This window comes from Alligator sinensis, unplaced genomic scaffold (assembly GCF_000455745.1).
Source record: "Alligator sinensis unplaced genomic scaffold, ASM45574v1 scaffold554_1, whole genome shotgun sequence".
Classification (NCBI taxonomy): domain Eukaryota; kingdom Metazoa; phylum Chordata; order Crocodylia; family Alligatoridae; genus Alligator; species Alligator sinensis.
This window is the reverse complement of record NW_005842424.1, coordinates 420,794-440,095: the sequence shown is the minus strand read 5'-3', so window position 1 is coordinate 440,095 and position 19,302 is coordinate 420,794. Positions and strand designations below refer to the sequence as shown.

At 44.7% G+C, this 19,302-nt stretch overlaps 1 protein-coding gene across 1 annotated transcript in view; it reads left to right on the top strand.

Annotated features, from left to right (window-relative positions):
• MGAT4D (MGAT4 family member D) overlaps positions 1-19,302 on the top strand; it is a gene marked incomplete at its 5' end in the record, with an annotated part of 47,808 nt that overhangs the window by 8,686 nt on the left and 19,820 nt on the right. The window contains 4 exons of the mRNA XM_025211691.1: positions 1-2; positions 1,274-1,355; positions 10,488-10,599; positions 17,022-17,152. The exon at positions 1-2 is cut by the window's left edge and continues 106 nt beyond it. Coding sequence (XP_025067476.1) covers positions 1-2; positions 1,274-1,355; positions 10,488-10,599; positions 17,022-17,152 — 327 coding nt within the window. The remainder of the gene's footprint in view (positions 3-1,273; positions 1,356-10,487; positions 10,600-17,021; positions 17,153-19,302) is intronic.

Below are 19,302 nucleotides of genomic sequence, written 5' to 3'. Positions count from 1 at the left end.
AGTGAGGTAAGATAAGCTGTGTGAAAACTTTCTAAGAACATTTTTCCAAAAGTAAAGACTGAGGACTTTTGCAATTGTTAATGAACTGATAAGGTGTGATGTTTTTCAGAGAAAAAAAGGCCTTCAGGTTCCTTGAAACCATTATTATTTCAGTGGATAGCAGTTCCCAACAACTTCAAATAAAAGCTAGACTTTCTCCAGTTTCTCTACTACTCAAATACTTTTACTCCTGGAAATCATACAGGTTTAGAATTGAATAGATAATACCAAAAAAAAACTTCTTCCCATTGTCCCCATTGTTATCTGACAGATAATGATTAAACTCTGTAATTCTGTAACTATCACCTTACTTGGCCCTTAACTAATGACAGTTTGAGTGGGCTTAATTAACATCTAACTTCTGTTGTTGCTTTGATATTATAACTAATCACTTAACCAGTACACTTAACTAATAACTGTTCATTCCTGGCAATATATGTGGTTCACTTGCTCCAAATTCATTAAAAGGAGGCAGGATTTGGTATCAAGTATTAAAAAGTTGCTATGTCAGTAAGCAACATTATACAGCATTGAAAAATAAATATATACACCTATTTTCAGATAGTAAAAGTGTATGTATTTCTAGCTTAGAAATATCAGGTACATGTAATTTGATACTTTAAATTAAGTCTTAACCCTATCAGATGTACCATATCTATTAACTTTGGAAATTCGTTCTACATGTAATTTTTTTAAAAAATCTCTTACTCTAAAGTCTGGTCACTGATTTAATAAACCTCAACTTTTTTGGCCAAAAAAAGGTATTACCTACTGTTTAGAGAAAAATCTATATTATACCACTAACTTCATAATGAAATTTATTAACCTGCTTCTGTATTGTTGACTAATATTGGCACTGTTTTACTGCATGTTGAAAAACTTAGAGATTTTAATCACGCCAAATTTTGCTGGTCAGAATAAAACGAGAGGACTTCTTTAGGTCATCTGACCTAGATAAATTGGTTCATTGATCAAGGGTTATTTGTTTATGGATTTTTTTTAAAGAAATACATTCAAACAGTTCTTGAAAAAAGCAGTATTTGCAATATGCTGAGTTTAGAGGACATTTTAAAATAGTTTATTTAGATCAGCAAATTGTATTTTACCATCTTCCCTCTGATTTAGTTAACAATGAGTGACGGTAGTACTTGAATCATACCTAGAGTGTTGTAATGGCTGTATTAATAACAACTCCGTAAAACCCAGAGAAACCTTATCAGAATTTGCTGCTTATATTTAGGTGGAGAACTAAACAGAATTTGGATTATAGCTTTTTAATGCTGTATGCCCAACCTAAGGGAACATTTTATTTACAGGTATGTTTATATTGTCAATAAATAATTACAATAAAAATGTACTGATTTTTAACTTCTACTAGTTAATTAGTTTTAAATATCATAGTAAAGATACAAGTCATCTGTGCTTTTAACTATAAATGCCCATGCCCTTTTTAAGCTCAAGTTTGTTATATCTTCTTATCTGCATCTCTCAACTATACATTATTTGATCAACTTCACTTGTAGCTTTCTAATACTTTTAGGGTTGAATAATAATTGATTGCAAATCTAACTGACCCATTAACAGCTTTTTGCCTGTGGTAGGGAAACTGGTGTTTTAATAGAGTTCTTTCTTGCTGTATGTATGGAAAGTGTGTTTTGTAGCTCCAGATAATAGCCCAGATAACAATAGAACACAAACTTGCAAAGGATTTTTCCAAATGGGAAAATAGGTACCTGTATATGTCATTAAAACAAGCTGCCAGGGTGGGGGTAGGGAGACTAAACTGCAGAATCCAAAGAGCAACGTTTGCAGAAGGTATGGGGAGTTTGGATCCAAAGAAGCTCCCAAAAAGTTCAGTGTGTACTTTAGTGTGTGTCAAGACAGCTGGCCTGTTAGCTGTTTGTAGGGCATTGCAACATTTTCCTTGTTACAACCTCAGCATGTTGCACAACAGCTGTATTGTAGCAGCACTAAACTAACCAGAACTAAAAATACAAGAGATTGTGATGAGAGAGAAACAAAACCCAGGTAAGAATAGCAGTTAGAAGGCAAGTTTACTTCCATTTAGTGTTTGCTGGGCTCAGCTGGAGAGGAGAGGTTCTAAAAACCCCAGAATCATGTTATTCAGTTGTTTCCACACGTGAGGAGGGAATTAAAAAAAGGAATGAGGTGCTCTCAATTCCTTGATGGATCCTGGAAGTATGGAGCAGGAGGGAACCCATAGTTATGTAGCAGCATGACTGATCCCAAAGAAGGGCTGCTAGTTTTTCCTGGAGTCCAGCATTTTCAAAACCTTACAAATGACTTGGGAGCAGAGCTAGCCAGACACCAGAATGCCTATTCCACAGGAGATTACAAAATGATAAGTTTCTTCAGAATTTTTTTAATCTTTGACATGTCCCCAGTCCACCCTTTTTATATGGTCTGCCCCTAGTATTCTACACAGGCCACTGCTTCTGGTGTTGGTGTTTCCAAAACTTGTGGGGTGCATTGGCAACATCTCAGGAGCAGAACCATGGTTTGCTTTTCCTGCCAACCTTGTCAGTCAGTTGTTTAGAAGCCCCATGATTTCATGAGAAAGTTGCATCTGCTGAAACCCACTCTCAATCTGTTCAAGCTCTGCCATGTGTGTTGTTTGTAACTGGAGCCAGATGCTAACTCCCCATTCGGGTAATTGCTCACCAGCTCCACTCAACAGCGTTGTCACCTAGTTTCTCCCATTCTTTTTGCCAGAAGGTAGTTCTGGCTGATTCTGGGAATTTTGGTCAATGGTATGGTAGAGGACAAAAACATTATTTTTCGATGAGAGAGAATGGTGTGCTGGTTGATGTCCATATAGTGGATGGTTGTCTGACTCCCTGCTTGGGCCACAGTAGCCACCACCTCCCTGGGGCTTGGGTGCTGCTGTTGGGGCAGGGGGTTGCAGACCCAGGTCCCTGGCCCCATAGCCCTGACAGCTGGGGACCCCCTCTAGCAGAGCTGGAGGGGTAGGGGACTGTGGGTGGGGAGTGAGGGGCATCAGGAGGGCTGGGGAGGGGTGCTGTGGGAGGGGAGTGAGGGGCACCGGTAGGGCTGGGTGGCTGTGGTTTGGAAGTGAGGGGCCTGGACTTGTGTCCTGGTGAGCTAAGGGGACAGGGGGAGTTTGATTTTCTGTGATAAAAAATAGAAGTGCACTGATATCAATCTATATCGTGTAAGCACTAATAAAAGGAAAATTGACATACTCGGCAGTTGACTTTTTTGGCCTATGTGGCCAATAATGTTAACGATAAATGCCACATGCATGCACACAGCCACAGTGTTCACGTGGCCAGGAATGCAGCCCAGCAGCTTGGTGAGCAGCATCCGGCCAGTAAGTCTGTGAGGGGGAAGGAGCATGGTGGGGTAGATTAAGGCCCCCATGGTGAGGGAGGGAGTGGGGCTGGGGCAGGGGCGGGCACTCCCAGTTGGGGTAGGGAGCGGAATAGAGCAATGGGCAGCTCATCTGGGGGGGGGAGGGCCGGTCCCCACTGCTGCGCGCATCCACAGAGGACGCATGATGGGCATGTGCACTCCAGATTTGTGTGTGGGGCTTGGGGCCAGGGGCTCCGCCAGCCTCTTCCCAGCATAGGGGGGGGGGGGCTAAGGAGAAGTGGTGGGGCCGGGCCCCCCCCCCAGCCTCTTCCCAGCATAGGGGGGGAGGGGCTAAGGCTACGCTTGGGGCGGATGGAGGCAAGGCAGGTGGTGGCAGTGCTGGAAGGGGGGCTATGGCAAATTTTGGGATGGCTGAAACCCCCACAATAACCTCCCCCCTCCCAGTGCTGCTGCCGCCTGCCCCACCCTGCCTGCCCCAAGCATAGCCTTAGCCCAGTCCCTTCGCCAGGAAGAGACTGACATAGCCCCTGGCCCTGAGGCTGCAGCAGACAGCCCACCCTTGCTCATCACAGAAATCCAGGGGGCATGAGCCCCTGATATCTCCCCTGGGGGTGCATGCAGCAGTGGGAGCCACCTCCCCTTGCAGTCCCCTCCCCACCCTCAATCTCAGACGAACCACCCACGGCTCTGTCCCACACCCAACCCTGCCCTGGCTGGGCAGAGCCTGCACCTGCCCCACTCCCTCCCTCACCATGGGGGGTCTTGATCTGCTCCACACCACGCCCCTTCCTCCCCCACAGACTTACCAGCTGGATGCTGTTCTACAAGCTGCCAGTCTTCATACTGGCAATCAGATCAGTATCGGCTGATGTGGCTGGCTAATAATCAGCTGTTGGTATCGGCCAAAAAAATCTTTATCGCACTCCTCATAAAAAAACCCAAAATCAAATACCAAAATTTATAGCTACTTAAAATATATTTTACTATAGTGATTGAGGCACTGGTAGGCTTCCAAATTGATTTAAAATTGTAAATATGTCAATAAAATCTTGTGTTCAGTTGATACGTGTATATATATAGTGGTGTTTCATTTTAATTGCAGATTTGGGGAGGTTTATCAGAGAATTTGTTGTTTTTTTTTCATCAAGGAAAACCAGGATCCTTGTTTATGACCCATATTCCATTTTAATGGTCTTAATGTTCCACTAATCATGGTAGCCTTTCTTCAGCAGTTTTATGGACAAAGTTGCAATTTAGCTATTCTGGTCTCTTTTCTCCTATTTCACAGCCCTGCAGGCTGTTTTGACAGTCCTAGATCTGTCCTTGAAGTCTAATCTTCAGCAGCAGCTACAGTTTTAGTTTGTGGGTGAGCAACCAAGAGTTGCTGACAATTCAACTGTGAAAGAGTAGAATTTAGCTTTTAGAATAAAAACTAAAAACTGTAGCTTTTGCCTGAGCAGGAAGGAAGGGTAAATGAGCTGAAGATTAGGCTCTGTATTGTATGTAGCCATAACTCTGGAAAAATCTTTTTTTCTTCAGTCTGCCTTCCCAAAAATAAGGTGAGTGTCTTATTTGGGTGTACATGGCATGCGAGGGAATTATAGTATTTCTAATTTTAAAACATACTTTTAGAAATGTTTTGACCGTTTTTACTCGCAAATTGAATGCCTATTTTTAAATATGTTGTAGGCATTTCCGGGTCTAAGTATCAATGACAATCAGTGAGACATTGTTATTGTTGTTCCTAAGAGTTATTAGAAAATAGTGCTAAGGCTCCTAAATTACTGTGTATTTTCAGAAAATGTTATCCAAGCATTTTAGGCATATTAGAATTAGCTTTCTCAACTTCTGTTTTTATTATGATAATTTGTTCTTCTTACACTTCTCCTCCCAGTGTTAGTGCATAATGATGACAATGAATTTTCATCTTTCTTTAGGGATAATTACACATTTTCCATTATCCAGGAAATCTTAAGGTCTGGATTGTGTCATGTAGACTGAGCCCTGAGTTCAGAAAGTGCAGTACTCCTTACAGCTGGATTATATTTTAGGACTTAACTGCAGGGTTTGAAGAGACTTTGTCTTCTCTCTGGCCTGCCCAGTCTCCAGTTTCTTCCCCAGCACAGACTGTGACCTGTACAGAGAGGCTTTCATAGAGTCCAGTTATCAAGCTGGGTAAAATGGTGCCATAGAGGCATCTGAGGTCCTATTCCAAGTATGGATCTAGTGTGAATGCCCTAGGTCACTATTTAGAAAGCTTCATAACAGTGTGGAGCAAAAGTTCTAAAATACTCACTTCATTGCTATATTAGAAACATTTTAGAATGAAATTAAAGGTTTTCTGACACTTGCTGACACCTAAAAGTGTGTTTAGTATTGTGAAGAAAACCAAAAACTTGGACAACTTTTATATTACAGCATTTTTATAAATGGTATCATTTTGGTAATTATAGATTTCTGAAATTCAATATAAGAATTAGATTTAACATGTCACCTAAATCCTGACTTCAACAAAACACACAAACAGGCTTTTAAGTGTATTACTGAATGAGAGACTAAGCAAGTTGCTTTCTGAAGTGTATTGAAACCAATTAGCTTGCATTAGGAATGGATTTGGGCTATTGATTGACTAAAAATAACCACTTGGAAGATGATAATAGGCACTAATATATGTTTGGTCATGTCTTCTAGTTTGAGTTCCATATGTGATGAGCTATTACCTCTTCATTTCTTCTCCTCTGTTTGGTAATGTCTTTGTTAATCAATATGATTGAGAGAAGTTTACAGGCAGTTGGATCATTTTTGCTGTTAACTGTTCAGATTTTCTGCAGTCCATAAGAGCCCCATGGGACACTTGTAATAATAGGAGCACCAGGATAATGGGGTTTTAAGACAACCATAAAAGCAGGCAATGATATCATTTCATAGCTGGAAGGAGATGCAATTATTCTCTGGGTCCATTTACACTTGTACATGCTGAGGTAATTACTCATTTTCAAAGCTGAAAGCATCTTTAAGAAGCTCAGTTTCAACTGTTGTTGGGAAGTGTTTTCTATCGACACTCGAGGGAATGAAAATGAAAGCATTAAAATGACAGCAGACACCAGCATCATCATCCAGAATTTGTTATCAGCTCAAAGTTATTTATTTGAAATCCTGTTCTGCTTTGCTGTTTGTAACATATCTGCCATCTCACAATTTCTTTTTCTATTTAATGCAATTACCTTCAACGTTTTGCCTGGTAGTAAAGAAAACCAGTAGGAATAATCTGAACCTCAGTCCATTTAACTAAAGGAGATCTTGGGTAGACTAATTAGTAAACCTCATACAACTGAGATCATTTGGAAGACAACTGTTTATTAAGGCTGTTCACTGATAACAGGAAACACATTAAAATGTATCTATACATAGTTCTTTAGAGAAGAAAATGCAGTTTGTATTCTAATTCCCAATTATATTTTTACTACAGTGTCACTATATGCTTATGTATGAACTGGGATTTTAACTTTGCTAATGCTCTTTGGACCTGACCAAAAGCCCATAAAAAAAAGTCTTTTAGTTGATTTTGGTAGGCTTTGGTCAAACCCTTTATTTGGAGGGTCTCTGAAAATGTGACATTATCTGTGTGTTTCTAAATGTGCAACTTATTTTTCATACACATTAAAATAAAAAAGTATCCTGTGGAGTATGTTGCAGCTGGACATCTTGAGGGAAAAATAGTACTTTTGCATTGTTTTAAATATGATAAATATATTGAAATATTTAAAAACAATATGTGAAAAGTGAACTACTTTCTTTATTGAAATCTGAACAACATCCATTTTCCATTTTGTTTTTTTACCTTTTTTTTTTTTTTTGATTTGCCAAAAAATCACGTTCTGAAGGCCCATTTTCTGTTTTGCCATTTGTATAATCCATGTTCCCTCACTCTTGTGAATGGGCTAATGAATAAAGGAGAATATGCATGTATCCATGTGCTGCTTAGTTTCCCAGAAAGCAACCCTAGCAACTGGATTATGCAATTTGAGGCCCTCCTCTTTTCCTTCACCTCCAAGTTTCTTGAGCAGGCACGGTATAACTATTGCACTGGCTTAGTTTCTTCAAGTTAGATAAAAATATTCCAGGACTGAAAGCTGATGTTGGGTGAATTCAAATTAGAAAATGGACACAATTTTCCTTAGCAGTAAAGGGGATTATCCACTGGAACAAACTAGCAAATTTGTCTTCAGATCAAAACTGGATGCCATTTTAGAAAATAAGCTTCAGCTGAACATAAGTTGTTGGGCTCAATGCAGGGCAAACTGGACAAAACTTAATGGGTCATGAACCGAAGTGGCCTCATATTAGAGTGGTGGTCCTTCTGGCTTTCAGTGCTATGGATCTAGAATTCCTCCTGGCCTACTTTCTTTACACTGCACAAACAGGCTTTTAATAGCAGGGTAAATCACAGGGCTTCCTGTATATCCTTGTCTTTTATGCTGCTTTGTGACACTTCATGGTCTTTCTTCCTTTTGAGTTCAGCATACTTTCTTGGTTTTCTCATTCCTTCAGTGTCCCTTTGTGTGCTTTTCTTTTTACTTACTCTCTCATTTCATCAACACTTTCTCCTTGCCTCTTTGATCTTCTTTGTTTACATCCTGCCTTTTTTGGCAGGTGTGCCACAAATTAAACCTGTGCCCTCTCCAAATTCTACTTCAATCCCCTTCTGCTACCCAATCTGCTGCTTTGCTTTTTGCTCCCTGCCCTATCTCCCACTGTGTGCTCCCTGCCCCCTCCCTGGTCAGAGAAGCTGCCACACACATAGGCAGCCACTGTGCCACTTGTGGCATGCATGCCACAGGTAAACTACTCCTTCTCTAGATAATCTCGTTAGGTCATTTGGTTTCAGTCTCTTGCAAATTCATTTCTCCATTGCATAACTATTTCCTTAAATCAAATCCTGCATCTCATGTTGTCTCTGTCAAGCTGATGACATGGCCAAATCAGAATTCCTTCCCTTCCCTTGCAAACCTCCTTGCTTTCTCTTTCACTGTTGACAACATAATCATTTCCCCCAGTCCACGGCATTTGAAACCCCATTCCTTGTTCCACATGTCCAAATCACACACACATACAATTGTTGCTTTCCCTTCAATAGTTCCACGATGCATAATGTATTTGTTTCACTTCAGTCAGATCTCTTACTTAGGCCCTTGTTCTTCAGCCTTGACAAATCTAACATCTTCTGGCCTCAAATATTCACTTTTTGTTTCCACAAGACTATGCAAAATGCAACTGAGAAGCTTCTCCATGCTTGTTGAGGTTGGATCATTTTTGCTGTTTTGAATCCTTTCCTTGACTCCTCATCAGATTTAAGCTTTATTGTGCCTTTCAAAGGTCTACTTTCTTCTGACCTTTGTTGAGCTTCACAATGCTTCTTCCCTGGCACCATTAATGTTTCTTGCAGTGTCCAACTATTTGTTAGCTTTCTGTGTAACTGCTTCCCTGCTTTCTCACATTACCACTGTGGTATGGTACAGCTTACCTTGGCCCATCTCCCCAGCCAGACATCAGGTCCATGAGTCCTCTGTGGTTCAGTGGTAGAATCCTTGTCTACCACACAGGAGACCTGGGTTTGATTACCAGACACTTATACAACTACAGCCATGGAGGCACCAAACATCTGGACTCAGTCTGGTCTTTGTATTCTGTCTCAGTGGCCTAAAGAGAGGATGGAAGGTCTGGGTAGCCTCCAGTCCTCCAACAATTCCTGCCCAGGCATATACATTGATGGCCTGAGTGGCCCTGGTGCATACATCATGATCCAAGAGGATCAATGGTTGCCACCACATCAGGTCCACATCCAAAGTTTGCTGTAAAGATCCACTTCTGTCATGGTGCTTAGTGACTAGTACTGATTAAAATATCAGTGGGCTATTACTGTTTCCTTTACTTTTGCCTCTTTTTTTTTCTTCTTTGCTTGTTCTTAAACTGACAGATATTCGAGCCAGTTTTTGAGTATCTGGAAAGTGCCTAGTCCAGGGATGGGCAATTATTTTGGCTGGAGGACCACTTTAGGAATTTGGCTGAGCTCTTGTGTCCTGGTGAAGGTGGGTGCTAACCCAGCCTGGCACAGCAAGGATGGGACAGGGGCAATTGATACAATCCAGCCCAGGCCCATCTGCCCTGCATCCACTACTGGGGATGCTGAATGGTGCGGGTGGGCAGGGTCTCAATGGAGGTTGACTGGAACCCCTGCAGGCAGAGCACACTTGGCCAGGCAGATGGGAAGGGGCTACGAGTGGACAGGGAGCAGCATCCAGGAGCAGAATGGGTGGGTGGAGGCTAGGATTGTGAAGGGGTGATAGCGCGGGGCCAGGGCTCGGGGCAGAGCCATGATCCACTCCCCACATCAAAGGGATGTATGAGGAGCAGATCATCGCTCTGCCTCGGGCCCCAGCCCTGTGCTGTCACTACCCTGTGATCCTGGTCAGCCCGTTCTGCTCCCAGACCCTGCCTCCTGCCCACCCATGGCCCCATCTCATCTGCCCAGCCAAGCATGTCCTGCCTGCGGAGGTCCTGGTTGGTCTCCATGGAGACCCCACCCCTGATGCCCCCTGTGGTAAGTGCAGGGCGAATGGGCTGGGGTGTCCAGGTAGCGGGTCCAGGTCTGGGAGTGCAGCAGCTGCAGGGGCTGATGGGAAATGGAGTGTGGCCACCATGCTGCACACTTGGGGGTGGTGGGACCGCCACACTCCACAGCCCTCCACTCTTCCCCCCTCCCCTGTGTCTGGACTGGGCTGACCAGGGGCAAGGAGCCGACCATAGGCCAAATAAAATCCTTTGTCAGGTTGGGTTTGGCCTGCAGGTTGTATTTTGCCCATCCCTGGCCTAGTCTATTACAGGCAGTTCTGTATACAAATATTTAGTCAGTGATGCTCAGATGGGGTTATCTATAGACACATAGCCAAATTACCAGCATGTCCAGTCGTATGGTGCATCCCCAGTTACTTGCTTTACAATAATAACATGATAAAAATATAATTTATACATGCAACGACCACTACCACCTCCGTAAGAAGTCAAAATACCAGTTTCACTTTATTTTTTTCCAGCTGGAAGACGACATTATAGCCAAGCCACAGTATATTCAGTCAGTAAAAAGCTTCGCTCTTAAACAGTCCTCTGAATGGATGATTCTTGAATTCTCCCAGCTTGGATTTATCGGTAAGTGTTATGGCATCAGCCAGATAGGTTTAAAGAGAGTTGTCTCAACCCTAAGAGGGCATCCTATAATTTCCCTGGTTCTCCGGAAAATGCTGTAACCACAGGCTGACTCCAAAACAATCTTAACCTTGCTACTGTTTGGCACTGTTCTTTAGTGCAGGGTCTAATCAGTAGACCTGTGCGAAGCAGCTAGTATTCGCTTCAGATTTGGCCGATTCAGGAGACAGCGATTCGATTTGGTGATTTGAATCACTGTCCCGAACTGATTTGGCTGAATCTGATTCGGAGATTTGATGGTGGCCGAATCTCCGAATCAAACAGGTCCCATCCCCTGCCCAGCCCCAGTATCCTGGCTCTTTACAAAAATAAAAAGCCCCGCACTCACTGGCTCCTGGTAGGTCTGGGGGTGTGATCCCCGCTGCTGCCCAATGCCCCGTGCTGCATGGGTGGGGCTATGACACAAACCCCCATCCCCTGCCTGCTCTCCCAGCCCTGTCAATGGCTGCCCCACCTGGCCCTAGTGTCTCAGCACTTAAAAAAAATAAAAAATAAAATCCCCACACTCACCAGTTGCTGCCAGGCAGGGGGGCGATCCCCACTACCCTGTGCTGTGTGCAGGGGCTCTGCCATGAGCCCACAGAAGCCCTGACAGCTGCTATAGTAGCCGGTGAGTGCAGGCTTTTTTAAGAGCTGGGACACTGGGGCTGGGTGGGGCAGCTATTGACAGGGCTGGGAGAGCAGGTGGAGGGATGTTTTACAAAGCAACCTTTTTATAGGTTCAGGTATAGATTTAAAAACAAATTAGGCCTGTCTTTGAAACTGCACGTCTAATATGCTCCTCATTTTGTAAATACAGTATGACTGATTTTAAATGCATGCAGCTGCAATTAGAAGATGTGTGTTTGCAGTTGGGTGTTAATTACATGTAAAATTTCTCATGTAGGTGACCATACATTTTGTATGCCAGTTTCTAGTAATTAGTGTATTCATATATAATTTGTAGTAATAATATAATTTTCTAAAGTATAATTGGAGTTAATAGTGAGATTTTTTTTTACCTTGAAAAAAAATGTTTGACAAAAATAACTGAAATAAGAACAAGAATGTTTAGTATGTAACTTATCAGGCCTGTAATATCTTGATATTTTGTACCCAACAGTTTTCTCAGGAAGTTAAAACTGTTGAAGATTACAATATATGTAAAATAGATTTTATTTAGGACACAAGCTTGTTTTTGTTTTAAAGCAATATATTTTACTTATATAATAAAGTGTGTGTGTAAAATATATACGTATGTTTCTTGGATCATAAAAGATATAATATGAAAAATATAGACCTATCAAGAAATATCCATTCAAAGTCAGATATATACTTCAATGTACAGATTTTTTTTCAATATGCAAGTTTGACAAGATGGCATAATGAAGATGGTATAATTAAGAATTAATTCAGGGATACACACACACACAAAATGCATCCTTTTTTGGGAGAGTCTATTCAGAGCTGGAGACATTAGAAGGTTAACATTTTTGTTAGATCCTTCCTAGTGTTTCCAAATGGATTGGATTACCAGATATCAGTAAGCAAAATTCTGCCTCTCCATAATAACACATGGCTCCGACTGTTTTCCTATCAAGGGAATTGTTATATAGTATTAGCAAACAACTTTTAAATAGCCAGCAGAATCATCTTCAAAGAGTAGCTTTTGTTCTAGCAAAGATTGGACTATATCTTACTCTTACATGTTTTGCAGTGGGAAAAAATAGAAATTGTGAGAAAGGAATGAAGGGAAAGGGGGCCATGTGCATTGATGTAAGTGCCTTTTACCTTTCCAGCCAAAGATGGAAAATGAGCTATTGGGCGCATCCACACATGCAGGCATGTGCACTTGCAGCAGCTCAAATAGAAGTGGTGCAAATTTGAGCCAGGGCTTTTTACCTCAGTGAACATGCCTGGACATGCACTTTGGTGTGGGGCAAATTGTTCCACTTGGGGCAAAATAACCTTGCCTGGCTCCTCTTGGATCTGCAGCCAGGCGGAGCTAGAGCCCAGGGCCAGCACCTGTGCTGTCCCCAGCAGTATAAAAAGGTGCCCTGTCCTGGCCCCATCAGTACAAAAAGCTGCCCTGTCAAGTAGCTCAGGGCTACTTGCTCTCAGGAGCTTCTGGGGCCCAGCCAGTTGGTACCTGGGGACAGTACCCTTTGTGCCAGCTGGACTGCTGAAGCAGCCTAGAGAGTTCCCTGCACCCTTTACCCACTGCAGTGGGTAGTCTGGCAGTGGGGGCTGCTGCCTGGCTGTGACCTGCTGCACACCTGCCAGACCTGGATGGGGGCTGCACAGCCAGTAAAGGCATCTGCCCCTCTGGGCCAGCTAGCAGTGGACTGTGGCTGCAAAGTTGACCATTTGCAGTGTTACTGCCCTGTGTGCTCCTGCCCCGCCATCTGAGTAGCTATCACCCGGAAGATGTTCCCAGTGTGGTGGCCTGCTTTGAACTGTCAAAGCATGTCCTCCTGGCCCCAGTTGGCCAGGTCAGCCACCTCCAGCTGGGTCCAGAGTGCCAACTCTGAGCAGGCAGGGTCCTGTCACTGGCCTCCCTAGCAGGAATTTTTGTGTTCCCTATTGGAAAACTGAAAAATCCCTGATAAAAAAAATCCCAAAGTCACTCTGTAAAATACCCCGAAATCCACGTTCCTCCACAAGTAAAACAAAAGACCACTATATATATATATATATATAGAGAGAGAGAGAGAGAGAGAGAGAGTGAGAGACAGAGAGCCAGTGATCAGTTGGAGAATGTTTTATTAATATATCTACAGTGCTAAAGCAATTTGGAAGTCTACCAGTGTTTCTATCATCATAACAAAGCGAATTCTAAATACCTATATGTTTTGCTGTTTGCCTTTGGTTTTCTTACCATAGAGCAGTTAGAGCTGCCCCTAACCCCTTCACTAACCAGGATGCGGGGACAGCTGCCCCTGCAGTCACAGCTCCTCCCAGCAGATCTCATCCTGTCTGCCAGCTGGGCATGTGGGGTGTGTGCTGGGGGACTGTGGGATTTGCAGGAGGGGGCTGGGAAGCAGGGTAGGGGGATGTGGGTGGCTGTGGAGGGATGTGGGGAGCTGTGGGGTGTGTGGGTAGGTGTGGGTGGATTGTGGGGGGACTGCTCAGGAGGGGTGGGTTGCCTGGTCCCCCACAGGGTGCAGCCCCCTGCACAGCTCACAGACTATCCCACCACAGGGCCACAGCCCCTGCACAGGGCCACAGCTTGACAGGGCAGCTTTTTATACTGCTGGGGACAGCACAGGTGTTGGCCCTGGGCTCTAGTACCCCCTGGCTGCAGATCCAGGAGGAGCAAGGCAAGGTTATTTTGCCCCAAATGGCACAATTTATCTCCAACACCTAAGTGGCATGTGCACTGAGGCAGGGGGCTGGGGGAGCGGGTGGCACCAGCAGGGGTCTCCCCTATGGTCCCCTCACCCCTCCAGCTCCCCCGACCCCCTACTTATCAGCATTGGAGCCCAGGTCCAGCTTCCTTTACCTGGCACACTGCCTTGCCCTGCACAGGCAGGCAGCGTGCTTCAGCACCAGGGTGAGGGCCAGCCATAGAGATGCACTGGCTGCTACCAGAGCATCTCTGTGGAAGACCCAGCCTCCGGTTTCCTCAGGGCATGGTCTGGGACCGTGCCCTGCCCTGCTTTTTATTCACTCCCATTTTTTTTTGCCCTTGTGCTGCAAATTTGCAGTGCGGGGAACTTTTTCCCATTCCCTCACGTGCCTCTTGCAGCATCTCAAAGGGCTTTGAGATGCTGCAAGAAGCATGTGCACACTCATCTGGTTGCACCCATTGGGGTCAGGACTGAAAGAAACTTGGCAGCAATGGTCAAACCCATATAAGGATCCACACAGAGTCAAGCTGATTTTGTTAAACTGTCAAAAACTGGCACCTTCAATTAAACATGTGCAACTTTGTATGTAAACTAAGCTTAATTCTGTTAAGTCTGTGTTCCCGCTCACCTATGAGTCAACTCCACACATCAGACACAATTTTAAGGTATTTAATAGCTCATAGACTAGATACTGTTTACTTTTTCATATTAGATGAAGGAACATGAGACCATACGCTGTATTTTTAAATTATCTTTTGCCCAGTTTAGATAAATCTTTGGGTGAAATGATAAAACTATTCCGGAAACTTTCAAGTACTGTACCTAGGGTTTCCTTGGTTTTGATAAATAAGCATTTTCTCTCACACACAAAAAAAACAAACTGTAGGAATGTACCAGTTTTTATTTAACTTTCCTTAGAAAACATTTTTCAAGTCCAGGATAGAATATCTGTATGGCATAAGATAGCATCATGCTGAAACACACTGCATTCACTCCTCCAGTGCTGGCTTCTAAACTAGAAACACTGTAGCTATATCAGTTCTGCTGGAAGAGTTTATTGGTATGTACACACACAGTAGTGCGGGGGCAGGCAGTTGTTTCACCTGGTGGGAGGCCAGCGTCAGTAGCAGGAGGTGTGAGGCCTCCAGGCACTTGTGGCCCATGGCAGGCAGAGCCCCTGCTGCGCCTGGCCCCGGGGCACCAGCACAGGCATCACACTGCTGCCTGCTCACTCACCACCATTTCCCCTCCCTGCCTGCCACCGCTCCCTTACTCCTGCTGCTTCTCTACCTTCCTGCCCACCACTCCTGCTCCCTCCCCACCTGCAACCACTGCCCTTCTTCTGCCGCCTCCCTCCCCACCCCCCACAGCTGCTCTGGTACCATGTGGTTCCTGGCTGCATGGCTGGGACTGAAGAACGCAGCAGGAGCCAGCCTGGCCTGGCCAGCACCTCACAGAGCCAGCTGGGAACAGTGGGGGCTGAGAGAGGTTGGGTTTGCTTCTGCTGCATTCTGTGGTCTTGGCCATGCAGCCAGGAACCAGGTAGTGCCAGAGTGGCAGGCGGGCAGGTAGGGGCTGGGGAGAAGCATCAGCAGACAGGAAAATGAGGAAATGGTGGTGGCAGTAGCGGCTGGTGGGTGGAAAGTGGCAGCGAGCAGCCAGGTGGGAGTGCAGCAACACCTGGGGCCCACTCCAATGCCCTGAGGCCAGGGCAGGCTGGCAAGAGCACAAAGCCCGGGCTGGGGGAGCTCTATAGAGCTGGGCTGGCTCCCCCCGTCTCCCTGCTGGTGCAGCCCATCCCAGCTCCATAAAGTCCCTTCAGCCTCAGGCTCCACACTCCTGCCACCCCAACCTGGGCCCCCATGGCCCTTGCCCCAGATCACCAGCGCAGGCCCTGTGGTCCCCCCCCCCTGCCATTGTGCTCCTGCCCACCTGCTCGTCGCCACTTTCCCCCCTGCCTGCTACTGCTACCACCCCTATTCCCCCATCTTTCTGCCCGCCCCCCCCACTCCTCCCCAACCCCCACCTGCCCGCCTGCCACTTCGGCACCATGCAGTTCCTGGCTGCGTGCCCAGGACCGCAGAATGCAGCAGGAGCCAGCCTGGCCCCAAAGACTGGGGCAATTGCTGTCAGTCCTCCCCTCCCCCTGATCTTAGCTGAGTTTGCACTCCTTGCTAGGCAGGGCTTCTGGTTGGGGGTGGGGGTACTGGGGGTGGGGCAGGACCAAGCTGGCCTTGCTGCTGCAGGTGCTGGGTCCTGCCGCCTGCTTCTCCTGGGTCCTGCCACTGCTGGTGCCTTAGGCAGCCACAGGCAGATAACAATTTTCTAGATTTTTTATGGGTCCTGCAGGCCAGATAGCATGGCCTAGCTCTGGCCTGCAGGCCGTATTTTGCCCACCCCTGCAGTAGTGTGTCATTAACGCAGCTACATTGCTAGTAGTTTTGAAATTAGCATGCATGGAGTGTCTCAGGATAGCAGTGGTGTTTCTCAGCAGAGCATTGCTTTTCACAGCACTGGTTTTCAACAGCGAGTGCCTTATCCATGAGCTATATAATTAAGGGTTTTTTTGGAGTACTGAGTATTTATACAAAATGGAACATATCTGGCAAGATAAATTGAAAAGACCCACCCCAGAATAATACTCAACTAGGCTATGAATAGCCCCAGGGTTCAAGTCCTTGCTTTGCCTAATTCAAATTAGGTACTTCAGTCTGGATCTCCCACACTTTAGATAATTGCCCTACTACCAGGCTGTTTACTACTTGCTTTCTTTTGGCAAAGCTTTTAAAAGGTCTTGTCTTTGTCTCAGTGTAGTACGGGAGAAAAAATGAAATCTCAAAACTGTGTAGGACAGAAAAACTTTTCTATCCAGCACAAACCTCATCCTATCAAAGTCCATGACATAACTTCCGTTGTGTTAAGTAGTGTTGGAATTTTTCTCTGTGTTTGTGTATAGAAGGAAAACATGAAGTGTGAGAGGTAGACCACAATAATCCATTTAAATATGTAATTTCTTTCTTTTTATTTTGCTTTCAGGGAAGTTGTTTAAATCTGAAGACTTGCCATTCATAGTAGAGTTTTTTTTAATGTTCTACAAAGATAAGCCCATAGACTGGCTCCTAGATCACTTACTCTGGGTTAAAGTGTGCAGTCCTGAAAAGGATGCAGTAAGTATTTCCATACTTTTATGAGCATAAATAAGTTATAGTAGAAAGATCTTAGTTATAACATGATTCTGTTTAAAAAATGGAGGCATAGAAATCCTTATATATATATATAATGGGGTTTCATATGGATTCAGAGGTTTATTTTTGCAGTCAGTTCAGAATTAGGACGTTATGGACTTTATGTGGCATATTATACTGATGCTTAGTTTATGATTCTTAGTCACCTGAGAATACTAGCACACTAAGGTACATTTAAATATGTAAGTATATAACCATATATGTATTTCTAATACAGATAAAAGCAACCTGTTTCAAAATCTAATTTGTTCTGACCTGTTTATACTGTTTACCTTTTATACTTTTCTCTGTGAAGGAAGTGAAATCTACACGAGGCATTTACTGTGAAGCTGACTAATTAGCTCCACAGTCAAATGTCACCACCTGCACTTGTGGCCCTGTTAGGTTGCAGTAGACTAATAAATGCTGCCGCAGGGTAGTCCAGCTAGACACAAGTGTAACCCTGTGGCAGTGTTGTTTTGTGTGCAGTTAGTTTGATACAGTAAATCACCTAAAGCACAATAATGAAGTTATCCTCCAAAAGCTTCTTGGCATACAGAGAAGAAAGCACAGGACTAGAGTCAGGAGCTCAGGGGTTCTCTCCTAGCTTTATCACTCAGTGGACATGTGTACACACTGGCAACATGTAGGGGGTGCACATGTACCACCTGAGCGTGGCAGTGCATCGCATATGAAAAGGCGCCACTGCCACTGTTGGCCACCCCTGCCACTGACACCATTGCCACCCCTGCCACCGACACCGCTGGCAGCGTCTGCGGATGGTTGCCAACCCCTAGTGATGGGACTGGCTGGGGCACAAGTGTGCTTCAATGTGGGGCTAACCAGCAGGGAGCCCCCACACTGAAGCACCCTTATGCCCCAGCCAGCCCCTCCATAGCACATGGAGCTTGGTCAGAGCAGCCCGGGCTGGCAGGGGACCTGAGGGTCAGCCTGTCAACCCAGGCCTGCTCCGATGGGGCTCCACATGCTTCAGAGTGATTGGTTGAGGCACAAGGATGTGTCAGTGTGGGGGCTGCCTGCCAGCTAGCCACACACTGAAGCACGCTTGTACTTCAGCCAGACCTCCCTGCACACATGGAGGCTGGTCAGAGCATCCATGGGCTGGCAGGCTGACTCCCTCAATATGCTCTGGAGTATTTTCATTAATTTTCATTAATTGCATGTGTAGATATGCCCACTGTCGTCTTAACCCCCCATCTGGGGTAGGTCCTCCATAAAATGGATGGCTTACTGCCTACAGAGGAGCAACATTTCTTTCTCCCTTGCTGTCATTAAGGTGCACTTGGTTTGATTTGAGAATGGGGTAGCCACAGTTCCCACTCATTATAGGTATTCTGCATGTGTGCTATTTTTGTTGCTATGAAAGAAATGTGGTTGTATGTGAGAAAGATATATATGGTAGATGCAATTGGTGAGAGTTGAGCTGAGCAACTGGGTTAAAAAGGCTTGTTATGATGAGATACTGAAGATGGATGTTGGGGGTGGCAGAAAGCACATTTCTGTAAGATTCAGCAGTACAAAGGAAACTTAGTGCTGCTTTTGTCAAGCAGCTAGATTTCTTCACATTCTCAGCTTAAGCACAGGGCAGCAAGGGGCCAAAATCCTGCTGCTGATCCTGGGGCTGATAGGATGGTTCATTCTTGTTTTAAATTAGAGCAAGTTTAAGACAGCTCTAATTTGTGCCAGGGACTGAACTTTTCTCCAGTTGTCCCAAGGTAGTGGGAGATGGAGAGATGTCATACACTGACACTTTTACCTCCCACAAATATTTCTCAAGTGCACTGAGCTCAAATTCTCGGCACCGAGTCTTTTGTTTTCATTCTTTAAAAAAATGAAGCTCCTATGTCTTAAGGTTGTGAATCACACTGAAACCAACACTATGTCATCTTTCTAAGTGCAAATGGAACAAATCATGTGACTCCTCTGCTAAACCCAAGCAGAGAGACAACAGCAAGTTCCTAGTAAGTTTTGCTTCTGTTGTTGGCAAAACTCAACACTTGCCAGAAAATTGCAAGTTTCATCCTGCGGCTGGGAAAGGAATGAACACCATCAGAAACAGGCACTCTACTTAT